The following is a 15,735-nucleotide window of genomic DNA, read 5'->3' on the forward strand; positions in this document are numbered from 1 at the left end:
AGATAGAATTGTTTTTAAAATTCATCTCACAAGTTGTCCATTTCAACTGTTGAGTTTTTCTGGATCCTCACTCTGTTCCCCAATGTGTTAGCTATTTTTCTCAGCTTTGTGTCATGTGAAAATTTGATAAGCATACTCTCCATATCTTCATCTAAGGCACTGAAAAGAGGTTTTAGGGGATATGACAATTTACTGAAGGATTCCACTAGAGACCTCTTTCCAAGCTGACATGAGTCTGTGGAAAACAATTCTTTGTAGCTGGTCATTCAAACAGTGCCAAATCAAATCAACCTCTGACCCAGGGCCTTTCTTGATTTCCCTGCCCCTAAATGATTTGATATTTTCTTTGTTTATATTTTGTACTTATTTACCTGAATTTATAGTGTCCCCCAATGAGAATGTAGGCTCCTTGAAGTTGGGAATATTTCATTTTTGTCTCTATATCCTTAGTGTCCAGTACAGATGACCAGACTATAGTAGGTGTGTAACAGGTCCTTTATGAATTAAACTTAACTGATTTATCTCTCCCTTGTCTATGAGGACAGCCATCATCTGCTTTGCTGAAATTCAGGTATATTACTGTCTGTCATCATTTTATATACCAGTCTAGGAACCCAACTCTGCTAGGCAGCTAGACTGGTCAGTGAATCCAGTACAGAGACTATAGTCAGGAAGACCTGAGTTCAAATGTGGCCTCAGACATTTATTAGCTGTGTGACCCTTCCTGCCCAAAGTCATGTGTAACCTCCATCTGCCTCAGTTTCCTCAACTAAAAAATGGGATTAATAAAAATACCTACCTCCCAGAGTTATTGTTAAGGTAATGAGATAATACTTGTGGGAAAATGCTTATATATATAATCAGAAGAAGATTTGGCTTTTTATTTTATTTTATTTTTTAGTTAGGCAATGGGGTTAAGTGACTTGCCGAGGGTCACACAGCCACTAAGTGTTATGTGTCTAAGGTCGGATTTGAACTCAGATCCTCCTGAATCCAGAGCCAGTGCTCTATCCACTGTACTACCTAGCTGCACCCTTCCCCCGTTTATATTTTTTAAAATCAGATTCACCTGACATTCTTGACTATCTTTAGTGATTACTACTTCCCTTTCTCAAATGCTAACAAACTACACCTTTCATAATACATTCTAGAATTCAGCAAGGAATAAAAATCAAGCTCACTAGCCTAGAATCTAAAGAGTCCCTCCTATTACTTCACCCCACACCCCTTCCTTTTTTTTTTAAATCAGTACTTCTACATATTTATAACTTTATGGTACATCTCTTTTTATGTAAGTGTGTCACTTCTTTCAGTAGCCCAGGATATAGCTCATGTGGTTAACTGAATTAACTTAGGATAACTAAGTTCTCCCTCAGCACTCCCTCACTTATCTTTGCTGTCAACAACCCGACACAGCACAAAATAAGGGGAGATGGTAAGGAAAAGGGATTCTTCCCAAAATTTATGTTAAAGATCTTGGGGAAATGGGCAGTTAGAGACCATTAAGTTTCATAGTAGGAATGTCCAGTACTTGAAGTTACCTTACTACATAAAAGGAAATTCCTCAATGTGGTATAATGGAAAGAGCAATGGATTTAGAGTCAGAGGAACCAGGTTCAAATTGCACCTCTGCTACTTTCTATCTGTGTGAGCACAGGAATGTCATTGCCACTGAGGACCTCAGTCTCCTCATCTATAAAAGGATGGGGGCAGACTAGATGGCCCCCGAGGTCTCTGCTAGATTTAAATCTGTGATCCTTTGACTTTCTCTAATTTAATTAAAACATAGTTCCAAGTACTTAAGAACCAACTTCTCTAAGAATCTGTATTATCAAACTTCTTGTTTGTTCTTTAGCTCACCTGTCTTTAGGCTAATTCTCATATCACCTCCTATGGGAGAAGTGAGATGGGGCAAAAAGAAGGAGTATCAGTCCATTTTAAGGCTTCTCTGCAGCTCTGATGAAACCAAAGAGCTAAAGGAATAATCACTATGATATTAATTAGGCCATATTATTTACAGGTGAAAGGGACTCAAGCTATCAGTTAGCCAATTACCTACATTTTATAGGAGGAAACTGAGGCCCACAGAAGTGGAAGAAATGGCCCAAGGTCACAGGTAGTAAGTGGCTAGGCCAACATTCCAACTTAAGTTGGCCAATTCCTCATCCAGTGTGCCTTCAACTATAACAGTTTGGTTAAAATCAAGATTTGATATTATAACTACAAATTACTAAAATATACTAAACCACTACTCTCAGCTGCTACAGATTATAACTAGAAGTTGCTTATCCAATATTTATTGAGAATATTTGCTGCAGGACTTCATGGTGTACAGAAACAGCTGCATGAATGTTTGAGTAGAAAAGTATTAGTGAAAATGTAGATAAAATAAAGGCAGGAAATTAAGAGATTTATTCCTAATGGGAAAAAAAAACAGCGGGGGGGAAAAAGAACTAACTTCACTAGGAATATTCTTTTATAGAATTCACTAACCTGAGGGTTTAGGTAGGCATTAGCCTTGCAAAGTATTCACATAGTAAGGGAAGATTCAATCAATAAGCATTTATTAAATGTTTATTGTCTGCAAGCACTGGGGATACAAAGAAAAAGTGAAAAATGGTCACTGTCCTCAAGGGATTAACATTCTAATGGAGTTACAACATATATGTGTGTGTGTATGTGTATGTGTAAATGTATGTGTGTTTATAGTTACACACGGAATGCACATAGAGTAGACAGAAGGTAACCCTAGGACAAAAGGCTCGAGTAGTAGGGGGACTGGGAAAGGTCTCGTGCGAGATGGCATTTGAGCTGAGTCTTGAAGGTAGCATGGGATTCTAAAAGATGGAGGTGAAGATATAATGTTTAACCATTTTAGACAAAAACAACCCCCAACTATCAGGAAAAAAATATTCAATTTTCAATGGAAAATAACCAGCAGCAAAAAGTTATATGTTCCAATGTTCAACACTGCCTAATGAACAAACAGGTTGGTTTCCTTTTTGTTAAAGTATGTTATAAATCACGAATAAGTACTTACCAGCTCTTTGCTCTTCCTCCCCCTCCCACCAAACTATTTCTGAAAATCTCTTTAATTTTTTGGCTACAACTCAGACATCGTTACTTTTCCTACCTTCTTCACTTAATGAAGGAGAATCCTTTCTACCAGCTCCCCTCTTTGTGAAGAGTCTTGCAAGGAAATGGAAATGACTGTTGAGTATTATTAATTTGTATGTGTTATAGATCATTTGCCTGACGTTGGACCTGTGATTTCATCAGAGTAGGGACTTTCTGGCAAGGGAGAGCTTTCTACCAAGGCACATTAGCAGTTACTCAGCAATTTAGAGCTCTGCAGAGGATGATTAAAGACATAAGCAAGGCAGTCCCCAGGCCAAGTTCCTTAAAGTCTTTCTAGTTCTGCTGTTCCCTAATCCAATCTCTCCCCATTTTATTGGGTCGATTCCTCAGCTGCTTCACTAGCTTACTACTATGTTAGAAGCACTGGCAGGTTACTTGGAGCGTATCCTTCCAAACTCCCCCATTTTTTTCCAAATGTAAACAAAACTTATATCATCTATCTCTGAAATGAGAAGCTCCTCCCCTCGGTAACAGCCGCCTCACCTCCTTCTCCTTGTTGAGCAACACCAGCTGGCTATCTGTGAGTATGCAATACCTCCGCTCCCAGGTTGTTGCTTCAGTGTAGGGAGATTGGCCACAGGACAGACGGTGAGTGGGCGGCCCTTTCACATCTGTATAGAGAATGAAAAAAAAGGAAAGGCAGAGCAGCTGGTTAGTGTGTCTAATTACCCATCACTGCAAGATTCTCTACCACAACAAAATGGTTAGGAAGGTATTTCTAAGTATTAAGTTCAAAGATTAAACTTTACTTGTTTGGTTTTTGAACACTTCAAAATATGCAAGCAGTCTGGACAAGGGAGCAAACTGACATTTGGGAGCAACCTAGGACTCAGATGTGAGCTACAGAGAACCAGATGGAAACACATTCATCTTGCATACTTTGTTCTCATTACGTCAAAATGAAAAAACAAATTACTCCCCTAAATTAAAATCAGGTGAAACTCAAAGTAAAAAAATAAGATAAAGTTGGTGTAAAAGTAGGAGGTATGCCTGGTGTCAGGACCACCTCGGAGACTTATTAGCTGTGTGACCCTGGGCAAGTCTATCTCAGTTTCCTCAACTGTAAAATGTGGAAAATAATAGCGCTCTCCTCCCACGTTTGCTGTGAGGAACAAATGAGATGATATGTATAAAGCCCTTAGCCTGGTACCTATTAGGTGCTTATTAAATCCTTGCTCCCCTCCCCCTTTAGGACAGGAGTTCCTAACCTGGGGTCCATACATTTTTATTTTTTAAAATATTTTGGTAATTAATATAATTGCTTTCCTTTGTAACCCTGTTTGTTTCATTTTATTTATTGAAAAACATTCTGAGAAGGGATCCATAGACTTCATCAGACCTAAAGGAATCTTTGACAGAATAAAGCCATTAAGAACCCCTGCTTTAGGAGGAAGGTGCCACAAAGTGGGAGAGAGCTGGGTTGTTCAAGTCAATCCAAGTCAACAAACATCTTTGTGTAGAGAACTGTGACACTGACATAACCACTGCTATTATGGAACCTGTGAGCTGGTAGGGAGAGGGCACAAACACAAATATCTATAGAACAAAATAGCCGTGCAATGTGCTATGTAAGGTCCAAGGGAATCACTGAACGGACTAGGGATCAGAGGAGCATTCTAAGAGCTGAGTGGTATTAGAGATGGCATGAAATATTAGGAAGAGCTTTGGACCTGAATTCAGAAGATCAGCATTCCAATACTAATTCTCCCACTTAAGAGCTGTCTGACTTTGGGGAAAGTCAATTAGCCTGCAACTTGGTTTCCTCACCTGTAAAAAGAGGCTAATAATACTTTTGTAAGAAAATACTTTGTGAACATAAGGTGCTAAAAATAAATGTGAACTATTAATATTATAAAGACAGACAGGATTTCAGCAGCTGGAGTAGAGATAGGTATAACAGGCATAGAGGAAATGACGAGCAAAGTCAAGGATGTAGAACACTGTAGGACATATTTGAAAGGATGGTAGGTACTCCAGTCTGGCTAGGGAAAACAGTATAAATAGAAGGTGGTGGTATGAGATAAGGTCAGAGAAGTGGCATTATACCAAATTATGGCTTAAATGCCAAGTAAAAGAGTCTGAAGGTTGGTCAGGAGCAAAGAAGAACCACTGAAAATCTTTGGGAGAAGAGTGACATATGCAAATCTATGCTTAAGAAAGATAAGTCTGGCATTAGTGTGAATAGTTTAGAAGGAGAAGAAAATAGACATAGAAAGGAGTATTAGAAGGTTCTTCAACCATTACAGTCAAATGGAAATGACAACCTTACATAAAGGTCTTAGAAACAGAAACACAAATGGAGGAATCAATGTAAGAAGCATTATAGAGGAAGAATTGTTGAGACTCAGTAATTAACTGGCCACCAATTGGATTAAGAGATGAGCAAGAGGGAAAGATCAATGTGGGCAGGCCATGCTTGGCAGTCCTGTGCTGGTGCCTCCCACGTCTCACAATAAATACCAAAGTTCTTCAGAGAGACCTTGAGAAAGTCCTTGTTTTAGAGCTCTTCATTTTTCAGGTCTACTGGATTTTGTGTCGTTCACAAGCACGTATATGTTCCGTATACCATTCGTAAGTGGAATCATCTTCACAAGAGTTTGTATTTTTTTTGTGTTTTGACCACATGGTGAGATCCCCACCTGCAGACCAGGGTTAGGTGAAGCTGGCAGTTATTAGAGCACCTTTTCTAGCACCTTCCTCATGCCAGAAAGTGAGCAGTGCGATCCTTAAGAATGCTGCTCAGACACCTAGGGAGCTACTGATTCACACTGCTGCTTTAGTTCAGTGAGAAGATGCCCGAGGCCGTCTGTGTGTAAGGTTGTGACTACAGTTCCCAGGGTATCTGTACCTGTTGCTTCACCAGCAGCCTGTCACCACAGGCCTTCAAAGGTAAAAGAGTAACATAGCAAAATAGCTGAATGGTAAAATAATAAAATAGTAAGATAGTATGGGTGAATTTCGACAAGTGTGTGAATTGGATTTAGGTGAAGTAGATTTATGCAAAGTTGCCAGCTTCACTCTTTCTTCCAGAGTCATCAATGTCCAGTGGCAGGACCAAAGTCAGGACAAGTGGCAATGGCTTGGACACATTGGAGATCTTAGTGTCTTCAATGTCTGACCAAAGCTCTAAGCGCTCCACAGTGCCCGCTTCTGCTGCCTTCACGGCCCACTGGAACCAATTACTCACATTCACCTATTCCACCACGGAACTCTTCACATGGTTGGGGTAGACATCCCCGCTAACTTACTGACGGGTTTAAGGCCTGTCAGTTATCCTCAACCCAGTTTAGCCCATCTACCAAGACGGTTTACCGAAGGTATATGGGATATTCGGGAGGAATGAGCATCTCTGGTATGCGGGCTCGCTGAGCCCTTTCCAGGGCTGCTCATCAAGTTTTGGGGTCCACCTGTCACCCAACTCTCACCTGGCTCCAAGAAACTGTAGTATGTACAGTGGCCATTCTAAATTGAATTCTTTTTTAGCTACCTTATGCTGCCTTTCCTGGTGGTCTGCTGTAAAGGTGTGACTTAGCTCAAAGCTTTGGAACAGCTGCTGTGGGGCACGAGCCAGGGAGTCAACAAGAATGAAGCAGGATTGCTGAAGCACAGTGGAGGCTATGCACCACAAATAAGTTTATCACGGATGAAACTGGTTAAATTTCTTTACTTTTTTCACAGGAACAAAACAAGAGCAGAGAAACAAACTGACATAGGCTATCTACTTTCTTATCCCTCCCAAGTTGTTGGTGTTTTCTTCTTCCCCAAATTATTCTATACTTATTCATCTCATATATAAAATGTAAAGCTGCTTTGAGGCAGGGACCTTCTGGGTTTATAGTTTTAGTACAAGGACCAATCCTAGTGCCCTGCATATAACATGTTCTCTAAATCTATAACCTTGATGGTTCCCTAACAGTAGAAGGTGCGCAATGGAAAGGAACATCACTGAAACAAAAGAGACCCATTTTTGCTGGGTTTGGCTTTTTTTTAGAAGCAGCTTGGCATAGTGGAAGAAAGGGTGCTAGGTTTTGGTGTCAGAGGGCCTGGTATTTAATCCCAATTCTGCCAATGACTTGATGTGTGGCCTTGGACAAGTCACCTAAACCTAGAAAAGACTGATTCTTTGGGGAGAGGGGGAGACACGGAAAGAGATTCTATGGGTAGCAGCTCATGAATAAGTAAAGTTAGAGGGATAGACCCCTGGATCAAGGTGAGGAATGGCAGGAAGTGATCAGAAGGGAAGGAGAAGTGGAACAATAAGAGGGCATGGTTGGAGAGCAGAGGTTCATAGATCTAGAGGAAGAAGGGAGTTTAAGGCCAGCAAGTCCAATCTCTTCATCTTACAAATGAGAAACCCAAGAGTGAAAAATGTTAAGTGTCTTTCTCAGGCTACTGAGCTAGGAACTGGCAGAGCCAGGGTCTGAACCCAGGTCCTCTGACTCCAAAAACAGTATGAGTTCCATGATTCCATGTTGTTCAGTTCTGCAAGACGCTAAGGTGCCAAGTTCAATCATGCTGGTTGGTATATGACTGAAGTAGGGTGGGAAAGGTTGCTTCAGTTAAGCAGACTGGGAAATTGTGTGGTCAAGGTATTAAAGTAATGGTCAACAAGAATTACAGAAGCTCCCAAGGATGATGGCAAGAGATGGGATAAAGACCATGACCTTACTGGCTAAACAAAGTTTTCTGTACTGCTTTTGCCCAAGCTGATGATACTGATGGCCCTCTGAGCTTGAAATTTCATGATTCTATCATTGATAAACTTTCTAATAAAACTTATAAAACATGTGTTACTTGCCACTAGAGGGCAGAAAAACCTTAGAAACAGTGTACACAGACTAAAGACGTCCTGTTGTGTTACATAACTGGCATTATAATGGACACTCCAACCTTATGGAAGGTAGAAAGTTTGATCAATAAAGGGTCTCCCAACTATTCCTTTGATACTTATAAGACATCATTTCCAAATGACATGGTACTACTGTCTTCAGAGAGTTACTGCTTAAAAACTGTTGATATAAATTAGTATTTATGAAGTATTTCAACTGCGAGAAAATCATAAGAAATACACAATCCAGTAAGTAAGACTTTTTTGATGGTTCAATATACATATTGAAATATCTTTAAACACTAGGAATCACTTTATTTCAGAAATATCTTAGGGGAGGGAATTATTTTAAATTTATTATTCATTACTATTTGTGGCTGCTACCACTGGGAGTAATTCAGGCTACAGTAATAAAAAAAATTAAACACTCAAGTAGGGAGCAAAATTTAATGAAAACAATGAAAAAATAAACAATCATAATCATAAGCTTGATATATGTTTGTATTTGTGTGCATATGGTTACTAGTTTAAATAAATACTTGCTGATACTGATTTTTTTAACTTTAGATTTCTTCTCCTTTAGTACTCATTTCTAGGTGCTGCTCTACTGAGTCAATATATTTCTTTTTCATTCTTGCTTTCTGTTACCTTCAGCATTCTCAATGAACCCTTTATTCTAGGGAGCTCTTAATGAGGATATCTTCACAAATCAAAGGCATCTTTGGAGATATTCATAGGGAAAAAGCAGGTTTTCCCATCTTACTCTTTGGGTATGAAAAAGAACTTGATTCAACAGAGCAAACATTACCTTAAAGTTTTTTTTTTTAATAAGGTTTCCCCCATTCATACATTAAAATCACTCAAGATTTCTTAAAAGACAAGGGGGGTAGAGAAAGGGAACACGCATTTATTAAGTAGCTACAATATGCAAGACACTGCTAAATATGTTTAGTTCTATCAACTGATCTTTGAATGTCATGGATTTGGGGCCTCTCACTATTTTGACTGCCCTCCTCTGGACACTCCCCAGCTTATCAATGTCCTTAATGCTAGAAGGATCAGAATTTAAGACCATCTTATAGTATCTAGATGCATCAATTGACACAGTGAATCTTTTTTGTCCATAAAGCAAAGAGAAAACAGGATGAATTTTTTTTTTATTTTAAAAGTAAAATTACAATTTTTTCTCATCAAAGATGTTCTCCTAGTATTAAATGATGGCACCTAGAACTGAAGACAAAACTCTAGATGAGGAAAGGCAAAAGAAGAGGACAGTGGGACTGTCACTTCCATACTTCCTTCTTAATGAAGCCCAAGCTCCAATAGCCTTTTTTGGCTGCATATCAGATGGCTGCCTCATATGGAGCTTGCAGTCCATTAAAACCCCCAAATCTCTTCCACCACAACTGTTATCTATCTCTGTGTTTTTCATCCTATCCTTGTGTAGTTAATTTCTTGGTTTTGAAGTATAAGACTTTATATTTATCCCTATTGAATTTCATCCTGTTAGATTCAGAGCAAATAAAGATGGGCTGACCACATGGTGAGGATGAGGGAGGACAGGTATACAGCCAGATACAGGCATACACTCCAGTGGTACCCTGTGATGTCAGGAGAAGCCTGGAAGTATCCAGTATGTTGGATGGAATGCCTGCAGCAAACATATATAAGGACACAAACAAGAGTTTCCTAGGATGAGCAGGTCTAGATGGGCTATGATCTTAATCACTGTAGGGAATTACTAAACAGATGAGACCACAGTTCCATTTTAGCACTTACATATGTAGCCAGGTGGCAGAGTGAATATGGAATCAAGAATACCTGAGTCCAGATCCTTCCCCATCTCATAAAGTTGCTGTGCAGATCAAATAGGATAAGATTATTTTGTAAACTTTAAAGTGCCATGTAAATGTTAGCTATTATTATATAGAAGCTATCTCAGATTTTAGTTTGATAGACTCTTTTCTATTGTTACCATAATTTATATAGGGACTCTTTCACATTCCCCTCCTCCCACCAACAAAGCAAAAGAAAATGAAACAAACTTCCTAAGCCATCCCAAATTGAATCTGTTCAATAAATTTGATTAAGAGTCCCCCACATCAAATGTCAATGAAATCTACTTACTCAGAACACTGCCAAACCTTAATAGGTATCACACTGCATTGCACTTCAAAATAAAACAAAGTTGATAATGACATAGGGGAATTTTTGTAGCGATTGCTTCTTAGTATTGATTACTCAGAATTCCAAACATTTTTCTACTACTCAACTTGAATTTTATAATGATTCCATTTTAAACTGCTCACTGGAATTCAAATTTTTCATATTACTTAAAAGAAAAACAAGAGATTGGGCCTTAACATAATTTATTAAGCACAAATCTGAACCCATCTGATATGACTGAAACTTAAGCCAGCACAACAGAACTGACTTCTGGGGCAGGTAATGAAAGAAAGGGAGGGTAAAGGGCTTAAGTAGCCGCCCTAAAAAGAAAAAAAAATTGCAAGTTTGGGAGAAAAAGGTTGAATCCGACAGTCAGCAACACAGGCACTTCTTATATATCGTCTCCTGATCTGGCACTAATCTACTGGCCTGAATCATTGCTCTTCTAAACTTTTACCTTGGATTTTGACCCATTCTTCCAGAATTACCTCACACCTCAACTTCACCAAGCATTTACTTACACAGGAGCAAAAGACGGCCTTTCCACAGTAGAAACTCCCCCTGGCAGAAAGTAAGCCCCTTATAGCAGGGATTGCCTCACTTTCATATTTGTCTTTCCAGGACCTAGGCTAATGCCTAGCAGAGAATAAGATCAATAAATACTTGTTGACTGATTTGCTTGCAAGGTTGTCACAGTTTGTCTTATTAAAAATGTGCACATAATCTATTCAAACAGATTACTTGAACCACTAAAAGTTACATTTCCCCCACAATGCAAGGCATATTTTTAGAGTCAAGTGGGCAGACTCCTGCAACATAAAGGGATGTGCCAACTTTGTATATAAATTTAGTGGTTTTGTGGCCTAGACAAGATTTCATTTGAATGACTAACTGCCATGCATAAGTTAGACATGTGACCTATACTGCCCACTGTAATTTAGCTGAATAGAAACCTTCTGAGCAAAAACTAAGCAAGAAAACATTGGTAACCCTCTTCCATAAAAATCAGAGTAGAGAACAGTGTCTTCTTCCATAGCAGTAGACCCTACTTATTAGTAAACCACCACACGCAGCCTTATGCTACTCAGACTTTGAAAAAGACAATTACATTGGATTTATAATAACTAATGACTCAAAAAGCAAAACTCATTGAAAGTAGAGACTCCCGGGATACATAGTTATCTCATCATTACAAGAAAAACAATGATAAAATGGAGATTGTAAATTGAATCCATCTGGCTTTCCTGAAAAAGTCCTAATCAGAATCTATTAACTAGTGTCCTCTGGTCTTAAAAATTTCCAACTGAACCATTTTTAATTGAACTGCTGGGTTGCCAGCATATAAAGTCTTCTCAACTTGAAATGCCAGTCAACCTTATCTAAAGTCCTGTCTCTTCTCCTGTGTAATCTCTAAAGCATAGTACCATGTAAACAGTATGGTTCTAAAGGAAGCAAATCATTTTCACACAGAGAGACAGAGAGAGAGAGAGAGAGAGAGGTACCGTTTATCTTTAAAGGAAACTTTTGAATAGCTGTTGTAGCGCACAAAAACAAATGAAATGTCACTGACTTTAACATTACCCAATGACTGGTCTGTGGTCCACAGAATGTAATCACCTTCAGGGCAAATGGTCCTTTTTGGCTCTGTTTGCACAGAGCCTAGCACAGCGCTTAGCAAAATGGCGGCACTTAATAAAGACTTCTTGAATTTAATTGTCGATTGATATGTTTACTATCTTATTTTTTTTTTGTGGGTGAGTACACCAGCAACTTCAATATTACTAAAAGTAGATTCAACAAAGGATGACCTATGGTGACCATGTAGTGAAGAGAAGAGAGAGGCTCTGGGGGTACAATCAACAGGACTTGGCAACTGAGTACATATTTTGTGTCATCAACAAAAAATAGGGAATTCTGGAGGAGGAATAAGTTGAGTGGGTGGGGTAAGAATTGATGAGTTCAACTTTGGACATGTTATATATCAGTTGACAATGCTAGACTTAAATTCAGGAGAAAGAGAAGTGATAGATTTGGGCATCATTTGTAAAAGGTTGACAACTGAACCCATAAAATCTAATGAAATCATTATGGGAGAAAGAAGAGTCAAAAAAGGAGAGGACTAAAAATGACATCCATGCTAAAGGCATAGTGATGAATGATGATACAAAGGAGAATAAGAAGGAAAGGCCAAATAAATAAGAGAAATAAGAATGGTTATTGTCACTATGTCAAAAAAGCAGAGAGTATCAGATTAGAAGTTGTATTCAAATGTGTCAAAAGATACAGAGAGCTAAAAGAATAAAGACAGAAAAGGCTAACAAATTTAGCAGTAGAGACTAAGGCAACACATAGAGATGGTAAAAAGTTTGGCAATAAAAGTGGAAACAGAGCTATAGGGATAGCTTTGAGTGGATGAAAAGGTCAAATGAAAGTTTGGTTTTTGTTTTAAAGACAGTGCAGACCTCAGCATGTTTTAGGGTAAGTGAAAAGAGCAAGGCAATAAGAAAGTCAGAAGATAAAAGAGAAGGAATAATCTACATGAAGAATATATGACAGTATTATTGGTCTCAATAGAGAGAAGTAGCACTTTGGTTTTAGATGAATGCTCATCTCTTCGCAATTCAAAAGTAATTATGTGAATTTACCAACTTTAATGCTTTCTTTCCTCTTACTTGATGTCCACCTTTTAGTTATTTCATTGCAAGATGGACCAGAGAAGAAAAATCAGATTAAAAAATAAGTCAGCTAATCTTTCTCAACTGTGTTGAGAAAGAGCTCCAACAAAAAGTTTGATATAAAGTTTAAATAATTAGATAAAAGTGTATTTGAAAATCATTTGTGGACTGCATTGATTTAAGCTACCTTATTCTCATTATCAAGGATGATTGAAAGCTGACTCTCAACAACAGCTAAAAACGACTGGCTCATTTTAAAAATACTTAGATGGGGTGGCTTGGTGGCTTAGTGGATAGAGTCCCGGCACTGGAGTCAGGAGGACATCAGTTCAAATCTGGCCTCAGACCAAACACTTGACACTTATTAGCTGTGTGACCCTGGGCAAGTCACTTAACCTCAATTGCCTAAAAAAAAATTTTTTTTTAAATACTTACATAACAATACTATATTAGCAGAACAAGCAGGGTAAAATTTTGTCCTATTTACCTCACTAATTTCTCCTTGCTTCTTCTCCAGTACCACTCCCAGTGGCTTCACTCCTAATTTGTAAGTTTCAACTTTTTTTTTAGTACTTCAAATTTCTTGGGTAGGATGAATCAAAAGGAAAATTCCTTGTGCCAAATTTTGTTCCAAATTTTTTAAAAGGCATTTGTTTTGTCCTCTAAGAAGTTGTACATCTGTATGCAGTATCCTAAAGATTCTATTCAATAATTGCCTATTAAATGGCACTATAATGGAGTGAGGACACAGATACTCATTAATACAAAGATGTGTGTGTGTGTGTGTGTGTATGTGTGTGTGTGTGTGTAACTCTTACTAGAAAATAGATGAGGTAGAGATTACTTGAACACAGAAAATATTGCCCATTATTGAATCCCCAACTGGCCTTCTCTGTAGTTCTTTTAGGTGTTTAGGTGTTTAGATATAAACATAATATAAATTGATGAAAGAATATTAAGCAAGCTGGTATAACTATGTTTAGATATAAACATAATATAAATTGATGAAAGAATATTAAGCAAGCTGGTATAACTGGAATCTATTAGGCTTCCAAAAAAGAAATGCAACAACAACGTAATGCCCCCAAATTAAAATGCTATTTCTAGCAAGAACACATATTTATATGGTATAATGCAATTAATTCTACCTAACACCATTATATATTTAATATAGCATTCAAGATAGGTTATTTAGTCTAGCAGCAGGACTGAAGGTCATGCCATGTGCCCCTTCAAATGCTAATAAAAGCACGATAACAGCTTAAAAGGGAAAAAAATTACATGGCCTCTCTCCTCTGTTAAACCTTCCCTGAAACACTGGGAAGCAGAACATAACTACTGCCTATAATATCACATGACATGGTAGAATATCTAATATTATACTGTGCCTTTCTTCCTTTCCTCTAGAAAGTCTATTAGGCATGACAAAACAGCCACAAAACCTGTGTTCTCTTGGTAAGTTGAGAACTTGTCTCCCTCAAACTGTAATCTCAAGACGCTTTATTAAGGGGATTTGATTGGAAGGGGAAAGAGAAAGGATATAGCAAGACAAACATGTCTGAGCCTGAAGCAATCTACTTGGGAAAATAAAAGGATAAGCTTGCCACACCACAAATGGTTTCTTCATCTGTAAAATAAGAGTGGCAGGGATGACGGCCACTAATGTACCTTGTAGCTCTGTCTGCGATCCACAAGAAATGGTTGTCCTGAAGCTTTTTTTGAGCTAATTGGACCTTAAACTGAAGGAAGTGCTTTTGAATTGTTCCATGCTTTCCTATACAATATTTTGTTTGACATAGTAGTCTAATACAGGTGGAGAAATAGCAGTATATTTACTACCTTTCAAAGTTAACATAGTACAATAACTGTATTAATGGAGAGCCCCTGGGAGTAAATACAGGCCCTCATGTTTCACTGAGCTTCAACTGGTCCTTTAATAACATTTAGTAGTTTCACATTTCCATTCTCTGTGGTAATTTAAAAAATATAAAAAGTTATGGGAAAAGTATGTGGAAAAGGGCTAGAGGGATACAAATACATATACATACACACAGGCACACAGATCATTTCAAATACATGGTTCTTGAAGCTAGAGAGATGTGAATTCCACCTGTCAGGTGCTATAGGAATAGCATCATATGTGGATATTTTGGTTGCTGAATGGACCATAAAATAAACATTTTTATAATGATTAGATCAGCTTTAGAATAAACAGGCTGTTAGATAAAATACTAAGGAGAAACAAACAGTAACAAGGACTTGTACAAAACAAACAAACAGACTGCCCCCAAGATGAATGTGCTGAAAGAACATGTTGGAAGGCAGAACTCTGAAGGAGTTAAAGACGGCTACTGTTCATTGCCATCTCTCAGCTCATGTGCATGTGTGACTACTTTCAGAGTTTTGAAGGATATTTCTGAAAAACCACAAATCAAATAGCTGTTTGGTAATTATGGCAAGATCACTTGAGGATCACTGGGGTTATATCAAACAAAAAGATAGATTTTTGTTTTTGTTTTTTGAGTTTCACATCATAAATTAGACCTGAGTTACTGGATGGAGAGTTCCTGATTTGAGACATTAGAAATCAGTGTAAGCAAGCAGGTAACCATGATCAGATGAAAACAGAAGGGAAGAGAAAAAGGAAGTTAACTATAGGAGGAGTCAAGAGGACAGAAGACATAGGAGGCAGAGAGGAACTATTTACGGAAGAGAGAAGACAGAAGCCGGCCAAAGCTTAGCCGAGCTGGCAGTCAGTTAATAAATCAGTCAAACTAGCCTTTATTTGGCACCTGCTATATGCCAGAAACTATGCTAAGCACTAGGGATGTAAAGAGGGTCAAAACCAGCTATTGCTCTCAAAGAAATAATAGTCTAACTAGGGAGAAAACATGCAAACAACTATACAAAAATAGGCTATATACAAGA

At 38.2% G+C, this 15,735-nt stretch overlaps 1 protein-coding gene across 8 annotated transcripts in view; it reads right to left on the reverse strand.

Annotated features, from left to right (window-relative positions):
* Positions 1 to 15,735, reverse strand: part of RASAL2 (RAS protein activator like 2) — a 335,304-nt gene that overhangs the window by 166,022 nt on the left and 153,547 nt on the right. For all 8 annotated transcript variants that reach the window (XM_078156478.1, XM_078156477.1, XM_020984301.2 and 5 more), the window contains exon 2: positions 3,622 to 3,749. In XM_078156478.1, coding sequence (XP_078012604.1) covers positions 3,622 to 3,749 — 128 coding nt within the window. The remainder of the gene's footprint in view (positions 1 to 3,621; positions 3,750 to 15,735) is intronic.

Source organism: Phascolarctos cinereus, unplaced genomic scaffold, assembly GCF_003287225.1.
Source record: "Phascolarctos cinereus isolate Bilbo 61053 unplaced genomic scaffold, phaCin_HiC Scaffold_5;HRSCAF=322, whole genome shotgun sequence".
Taxonomy (NCBI): Eukaryota; Metazoa; Chordata; class Mammalia; order Diprotodontia; family Phascolarctidae; genus Phascolarctos; species Phascolarctos cinereus.